This window comes from Platalea leucorodia (assembly GCF_965183815.1).
Source record: "Platalea leucorodia genome assembly, chromosome: 4".
Classification (NCBI taxonomy): domain Eukaryota; kingdom Metazoa; phylum Chordata; class Aves; order Pelecaniformes; family Threskiornithidae; genus Platalea; species Platalea leucorodia.
Window position 1 is genome coordinate 77601093 of NC_138826.1, and position 8319 is coordinate 77609411.

The 8319-nt window shown below is 49.7% G+C and overlaps 1 protein-coding gene across 1 annotated transcript; it reads right to left on the reverse strand.

The window, feature by feature from the left end:
• Nucleotides 1-5102: 5102 nt before the first annotated feature.
• On the reverse strand, nucleotides 5103-8319 carry SOCS2 (suppressor of cytokine signaling 2). Its single transcript, XM_082308851.1, has 3 exons — nucleotides 8208-8319; nucleotides 7426-7727; nucleotides 5103-6461 (listed from the first exon to the last, which is right to left on the reverse strand). The coding sequence occupies exons 2-3, from the start codon at nucleotides 7577-7579 to the stop codon at nucleotides 6013-6015; spliced, it is 603 nt and encodes a 200-aa protein (XP_082164977.1). The 5' UTR covers nucleotides 7580-7727; nucleotides 8208-8319; the 3' UTR covers nucleotides 5103-6012.

Consider the following 8319-nt stretch of genomic DNA (forward strand, 5'->3'; position numbering starts at 1 on the left):
TGTAACAAAGCGTTTTGAAAAGTGATTTTACAGCCTTCAGGTATCATCAGTCTTACAACTGTTTCTTATATAATTCTCGTTGCCAAGCCTGATCCAAGTAACCTCAATAAAGTCAAAAGAAGAATTTGCACTGGGCTGTGAATCTTTTCCCATGTTTAACATACCTCCGCATTTACTGTTTGTTAACCAACAGTGCACCAAATTGCAATCCTCAGCTATGAAACATCAATTATGGAACAATTTGACAAAACAGAAGTATTTACTTATATAAACCCTGCCTGTCAGTGAAAGAAAAATTAAGGCAGGCACATTGAATTTGGGGATTTTTTAATTGTATTTTGTTCTTGGCAGCACTCAGCACTGAGCTTTTCCTGGGTATTATCTGTTTGAACTTTTTCCTATTAAATGTCAGCTTGTTTCTTATGCTGATGTAAATAGTTTTTGCTCCTGCATTTTTTTACTCTCTAATATCACAGAAAGTAATGATATTACTTTGGTATTTCAGTTCCTGGAGAGTTAATGGCTCCAACTCTGGAAGAAAACAAAACAAAACAAAAGACAGGTGCAATCCTTTTTTTTAAATAGGATTTAAGTAGAATAAAATCCACAATTTATGAGGGAGATTAAACATCAGAATTACGGTGATATGTTTTTACATTTCCCTAGACTTTCTCAGAGGCACTGGCTACTTCAAAGCCCTGTAAGATAACCTGACTAATAAACACAGTTAATCCCTCCCCGTCCTTGGCAACCCTGGGACCAGGACAGCCTGGTTTTGCTGTAAGCTTCATTTTTTCCTGAAGTTCAGTTATCTAGCCAGACTTTGTTTATATGTGGTTTCAAACTGCGCTGATACCAGTTAATCCCCTGGACCTTTAAGCTCTACCAATGCACCTTTCAGCACAGCACTCGTCCTGATGGGTTAGTTATTCGCTACACCTTGTGAGAAGTGCCACCTCTCATAGGAGCTGCCGGCTTTTCCATGTTCTTTTCCTTCAGCCCCTTCTCCGACACCAAGCGCCAGACAGATAAAATTCCCTCCGCAGCAAGCAGAATAGCTTCTCATCTGCTTTCCTGGTGGCGGTGTTTTCCCGAGCTTGTCGCATGCCCTCTGTCTCAGAGAGCAGATAACGACCAGCGATGTGCGGCACTGATGCCCGTCACAGCCCCTGGCAGCAACGACTCTGCCTCCCGGTTTCTTTGACCTATCTTCAGCCCGTTGCAGAAATTACCCAATTTCAGCAATACTGTGGCGAGCCGCCATGTTGTTGTAAAGCGAGCTCAGACCGTGGTGATCTGACGTTCTGTGGCGGTGGAATGTTGTTTCCAGGCATTTTCAGTCATGCTAAGGGCTTAGCAAAATATTGAGACTTGCTGAAGTTAACACTAATAAAGAAGTGGTTTTCAGGAGCTAGGCTGAGATACCAAAGTAGCTTGTCATCCCTGCTTCCTTTGAGTATACAGCACCAACCAGCTCAGACCTTTCAAGTAATTTCTAGTTATTCTATTTGGAAATTTTATGGTTTATGTACTAAACGTTTCCTTTATTTCTGTAGTTTTTTAAAAATAAAATCTCTCCTTTCGACAGAAAAGTTTCTTATAATTATTGAAAATCAGTAATACAACTGTTAGACTCCCTCAAGCCATTACTTCCTCTAGCAGTCAGTATGATTCTTAGATTTATTTTAATGACAGCAAAGTCAGCCGAAGTTTTATTTTACTTTCTTTTAAATGACTGTTAGACACGACACCCACGTCTAAAGGTAGCTCTTCCCATTTCCATCATGTGTTTTGGCTTAAGAAGAACAAAGCCCTGACACCACTTAACTTACTCTCTGCTAGATCCTAAGCTCATAGCCAAAGGAAAAATCCACGGGAATTTTATCAGTAATACAAGAAAAAGCTCTTGAATGGAACATGTAAGTAAATAAAGCTTTTCTACCATCTTTAACAAGGCAATTTGCCTACAGGAACACTTTGCTAAGAGACAAGAGGCGGCTGAGATACAGGAATTCATGCAATTACAGGACCCTGTCCTTCCTATCATATGTAGATTCTGGTTTCTTAAGGTAATGAGACTTAATAAGAATCTCAGATTCTAAAGCTCCACAATTTTTAGTGAGGAGTAAGTTCCGGATTGTTTTAAGTTATAAAAATAAACCCCTCTCCCCCCATATTCTAGTCAACAATTTTTCCTTCTTGCTAATAATTATATATTGTTTATCTAGAATGTGGTTACATAAAATATAATTAGGACAATACTGACAAGATCAGATTAAAATAAAATTACTTCTAATGCAACTTGTAAAGCACAGCTGCTTGGTTGCATTCCCACTCTACCCACCCATCTTGTACTTGCACCATTTTCTGTCTCTGGTGATAATACTAACAGCGGGGAAATACCCATACCAATAAAATGGAGCCATACCTCACACTTCTGCTAGGTTTAGTGCTAAACTAAATACAGTTACCAATTCCATTTTCATCATTCATCTTGCAATTTTTTTTTTTTATTACTATTTTTTTCAAGCATCACCTTTTAGGATTGTGGGATTCTCAGCTTTCCTTCAATTAAAATGAAGAGGTTTTCAGCAATTAACATTCCAGGTATAAACTGGAAAATCTGAAACCTCAAGACTCAAAAATGAAAAACCAAACCAACACAGGGGATGAAGAAACGGGTTTAGGATTAAAGTCCTTATGATTTTTGGTTGACTCACGGGCATTGAACCTGTGAAAGTGGCTTCACTGAACACTCTGTACTAGCAATTCAAGATGACCTATACCAGTTAGAAGTAATTTTTGGAATCTGAAGGGCCAACAATTTAAAAGCTAGTGCTGTGAACAAACCACAGCAACGTCCATGAAGTAAAAAAAAAAAAAAAAAAAAAGCACTGGAACTTTTTAAAAAATGTTTGGACAACATGATCATGCCTGAAAATTCATGGGGTCCACATGAAAGATTTTTGCACCACTGTAATCGAATAATGTGCTATCCTTGGATTTTTTTGTACCAGAACAAGTCATTCCTCTGTGCTGCGTTAGAATGAAGCCGAGCTTGCAGCAAGCTGTAGCGTTGGTTTAGTTTTACTAGTGCAATGCATCAACCCTAGGGCTGGCATCCTAATGAGGACAAGAACTATGCTTTCATACAAAGAGGACTAGTTCCCCCTCCAGTCTGTTCAAAATATTGTTCACTGCTTCGAGCACACCACAGCTACAGACCCTACTTATTCCTCGCAGTAACTAATACAAATGATAGGAAGCGTAAGCCAGCATGCTCAACGTTTGGTGACTTGATTCCACATCACAGTAACCACTCTTGATTATTTACAAGAATCTCCCCCTTTACTAGCACTCCTTGTCTTCGACCTGCCGTTTGCCTCGTGCTTTGGAGAACCGCTAACAGAAAGCCCAGCGAGCTGCCCTGCGTCTGCCCCACGGCGTTCCTCAGAGCTTGGCTCTGCCGTGGGGTATACCTGGCCTCTGACCGCTTCCAGGGCTGCCAGCAACGAGCCGTAAATCATTTCTTGTCTGTACAACATGACCGTCTCCGTGCACCCCAAAGCTCTCATCTTCTCAGTCTGCTTGTTCCAGCATTGGTATTCGTGATTTTACATCCCCAGGGCCAGGGGCTAGCCTGGAGGGAAACTATTTTAAAGGACCCGAGTATAACGCGTTCACCACCGAGACCCCAAGCGTATCACGGCTAAGTATCACCTTGGCTAAAAATGCCCAGTAGTAGGTTAACGTAGCAGCAGGTTGGCGTGTTTCCTTACTGTAACAGAAGTTATTCCACACAGCAGCTATCTTATCTCAAGGCAGAGCTAGACCAGAACTGTAAGAAAACAGATTCATCAGAATGAGAAGTGTTCCCAGGAATACAGTCCTTTCACAGGCACTGCTCACAGGAAAGGCTCCTCAGCTGCAGGGTGGCAGATCCTAGCCAGACAGACGACAAGCGCAGAAGAACTGTGTGATTACGACACGTACCTGGAATACAAGAGCTCTTCGGGGATGGGGACCGGAGGGTGGTCGCTGTGTTACGTCAAAAACTTCCGACAATCTGCTACATTTTGGCAGGGCGTGGGGAAAAAGTTTACCCAACAAAAGCTTTTCTTTCGGTTTTCAGGAGAAAACTCCCACCATTTCTATAATAAAGCTTGCATTAAGAGTGGGGAGAGAGAGAATTGAAGCCATGGAGGAGGAGGAGGGAGAAAGGCCACCTTTTCCACAGGGAGAAAAACAACATAGCAAGTATTTGCCATGCCAAGGGACCACCCCCTCTGCCTCGGGTTCCTGGCGTCTTCCTTGTCCCAACCGCCGTGCCACTCATCTCTGCCAGCGTGTTAATGACAAAACTGAGTGCGTAACACTGGGAGTTTAGATGCAACAAAATAAGCTGGTCAGTGCCTCAGAGTTTAGGAGAAGGGACACAGCATCTCAACAGTACTGCAGAGCAGTTAAGTCACAAGGAAAACAAGATTATTTTATGTTGTTTCTATTTCAGCCTGGGCAGGGCTAGCTTACAGCAAGTCTTGACAACCCTCCTTGTTCAAACACAGGTCTATTTGCTTAATTAAAAAGTGAGCTAGGGAAAGAGTTAAAACTATTAAATTGTTGACTGAGGATGAATCTATGTCCTTGTTTCTCTCTTTACCGCTCTCCAATTACTGTCATCCTGGATATTTCTTCTATTGAATACTTTTACATTTAGACTGAGGAGCAGGTACTGAGGGTCTTAGTCCCTTCTTCCCATTTGGAGGACTGCTGTAGCAGAAAAAGGGATGTCCTCTGCTAATACCTAACTACGGGAATTCAGCAGGCAGCCTCTAAGCCACTCATCTGAACATAATCCAGCTACCACAAAGGCAAAGCAGGGGTATTCATCCTCACTGATACATGTCCATTTCTTTGAGTATTAGCTGGGAAATGATAGAGGTTCCTAAGATCACTGTTCCCTGAACAGTAGCAAATCCATACATACAAAAATTGGGAGATTGTTGTGCAATTTGATTTACTTTATTGAGTAATAGTCTGATAGCTACAATGGTGAATTAGAAGAAAAGGAAAAAAAAAAGAAAAAAAAAAAAAGAACAACCCTCTCCAAAAAAACCCCCAAATCCATATTTCCCCACATTTTGGGAAACAAGCCGAAGAAAACATTCTACACTGTAGAAGACAGCCGTAACTGCTGATATCCATGTTTTGACATTGGAACTGAGCAACTGCAAGTCTGCAGCGTACAGTCCTAAAGCCTCAATCAAAAGAGGCTTAATAGTAATAACATGGATATATCACCACTGGGAAGATGTTAACACGTTAACAAAGATACTGGGATACCAATCTGGTATAATCAGCAACACACTGGGTTCCTATGAAAGACGTGGCATTTCTCCTCAAGGTCAGCTTTTAGAGAACTTTGAGAAACAATGTTTTAAACCGATTACTTACAGTACTCCTTTCCTTGCAGAAAAGCACAAGAATTATAGTTCAATAAAAACTGAATAGATGATCACTTTTTGACTGGATTTGATTAGTTGCATAACTTTGGCAAGATTATCACAGTGTGATCCAGTTAAGCTTTCAGGATTATACGAACACCAGCACCAAATTAATCTTGGCATCAGACAACTGAGATACTTATGCACTCTCGTACGTCTCTGACCACTTTTGCAGCCTCTCCCGGTCCCACTGCTTCAGTTAGCATTTGATAGTTTGTGCAGTATTTTATGCCATTGACAAAGCAACACAATCCGGACAGATTCCTGTCTTCTCTCTCCTCGCAAGAATAGCATACCACCTTGTCGACCCCCCGAGGATACAAGATGGGATTATTCTACATAAAGTCTCCCTTTGTGGCATCTGAAATAAAAACCTTTCCCCCAGAACTGCCACTGTTTTGATAGTGAATTCCATGCCGAGTTGTACAACTGGTTACTCAGTTCTTTGGCTGATTTTAAGAATTGCATTTAAAAGTTACTCTGCATTAGAGGCATTTAGAAAAGACATTTATACCTGGTACTGGTACTCTTTCAAGTACTCTTTTAGTCTTGTTGGTAATGGCAGCTCCCAGATCTGATTTGTACACTTGTTTATAGTTATTCTGCAGCGGTGTTGCAGAGACGGAGCGGACGTATAGAGAGGTTTGTTCAAGTAAAGATGAACTGTTCCGTTTGAAGGTGTTTCGGTTCTGTCCTTGCACATAAGAACATAGTACTCAATCAAATGCACAACGCTGTTGAACTGTTTAAGTCTCGATCTGACACAAGTGATAGAGTCCAGTCTAAACTTGCCATCTTGATATTCTATACGTAGATTGGTCGGTCCCGCTGATGTTTTTACCGAAATAGTCAGCAGATACTCTGAATGTGAACTATCCCTAACCAGGAAGGTCCCTTCGGGGGCATCCTGTAACCTCTCTTTGGCTTCAGCGACAGTCATGTTGCCCCAGTACCATCCTGTTAAAAGAGGAGAGAAAGAAGGGCTTTGTTTGTTCCTGTTTGTTTGTTTGTTTGTTTGTTTAAAAAGCTGCTCGTTGGCTGATGTACTTGTAACAACCCATTTCCTTTGTTGTTTGAGAGCTGAAGTCCTGCAGGCACTGTAGGTTTTTATTTGCTATTTAAATTCATTTGCTTCACGACGCGTCTCGTTTTGACAGAGCCTCCCGGGTCGCTGCTTATCCCCATACCTACGCATACCCACGCACACGCGTCCCCGCAACCGCCCGCCCGGCTCACGCCGGGCCCCCGCGGCGGCAGGAGGCGTCCCGCGGCCCCGCGCACGGCGCGGCGAGCGCTGCCGCCGCCCGGCAGGCGCTGGCAGCCCGCGGGAAGCCCGCGGCCGGGAACCGGCGGCGGGCTGCTGTGGGAGCCAGCTCTGCCCAGCACCGGACGCAGAGACGGGTAAGGAGGCAACTTCGGCGGCGCGGCGGCGGTCCCGGCGGGGTGGCGATGAGGACGAAAGCCCTTCCCTCCGCCCGCCGCCAAGCCCCGCGTCCTGCGGGGCCGGGCGAGCCGCCGCCAGGCCGGCCGGCGGAGCGCAGGTACGCGGGGCCGAGGGGATGCGGCGGCCGCCGCCGCCGCCCGCTCCCCGCGCCGCGGCCGCCCCGGCCGGCGGCGGCGGCGGCGCCCGGCCCTCGCCCGGCCGGCGATCCCGGGCTGCCGCCGGGGCGCGGCGCTGCCGGCGCGGGCGGCGCTTTCGCTTCGGCCGCCGCAGCCCGCGGAAGGTCGGAGCCGCCGCCGCCGCCGGCCCTCGCCGCCGCGACCCCGCAGCGCCGGGCGGCGACGGCACGCGTCGCTCCGCCGCCCGCTTCCCCTCTCGGCCCGGCGGGGCTCCCCGCCGCGCCGCCCCGCTCCGCCTCCCCCGGGACCGCGGCCGCCGCCCCGGGCGCTCCCCCCTCCCCGGCCGGCCGCCCGGGCTTACCTGCCCGCCGCAGCTCCTCCATGGCCGCGGCCAGCTGCGCCGCCTCACGGGACTCCTCGGCAACAGGCGCGGCCGCCGCCGCCGCCCCGGGGTGCCCCCAGCGCGCCCGGGCGCCCTCTGCGCTCTCCAGGGAGCCGGCGGAGCGCAGGGTCATGGGGGGCGGCAGCGGCGGCGGGCGCGGCCCCGCTCGCACGCAGGTCGGGGGCTGCCCGCGGGGAGAGGGCTCCGCTTCGCCGCCACCGCCGCCGCGGTGCTCAGCGCCGCGCCGGGTGCATGGCCCCGGCCCCCAGCCCGGGCGCCGCCTGCGAGCGGAGAGAGAGCGTGGTTAGCGGCGAGCCCGGCGAGAGGCGCTCCCGGCGCAGCCCGTGCGTTCCTGGCGCTCCCGCTTCGGAACGTCCCAGCATCCAGAGGAGGGACCCGAGGCGAGCGATCACCTCCCGGCGGGGCGGGGGAGGGACCTCTCCTCCCCCCCACCCCCGCCGCCCGGCCTGTCCCCGGCTCCCCTCCGCCGGGGCCGAGGCGGCCCGCCGCGGTGGTCTCGCTTTACCGCAAGGGCAAGCCCGCCGACGCGCCGCTGCCTCGGCCGGGCTAGGGGAGCCCGGCCGGCAGCGCTGGGGGGGCGTTCGGGGGGGCGGGGGGGGAGCCGGGCGCGTCAAGGTGCGAGTGGGGAGGGGTGGCCGCGGAGCGGGGCAGGTCCCAGACCCGGCGCTGCCCGGGCCGCACGCAGCGGTGCCTCGGCGCGGCGCGGCACGCCTTGCACTAAGGTCACGGCGAAGCCCTACCTCGAGGAACGGGAGCCCGGCGCGGGCCGTGCGCCCGGGGTGGGAGCGAGCCCCTCCGGCGCGGCGGCGTGCCCGGGGGCTGCGGGGCGGGCGGGCAGCGGCGGCTCCCGGG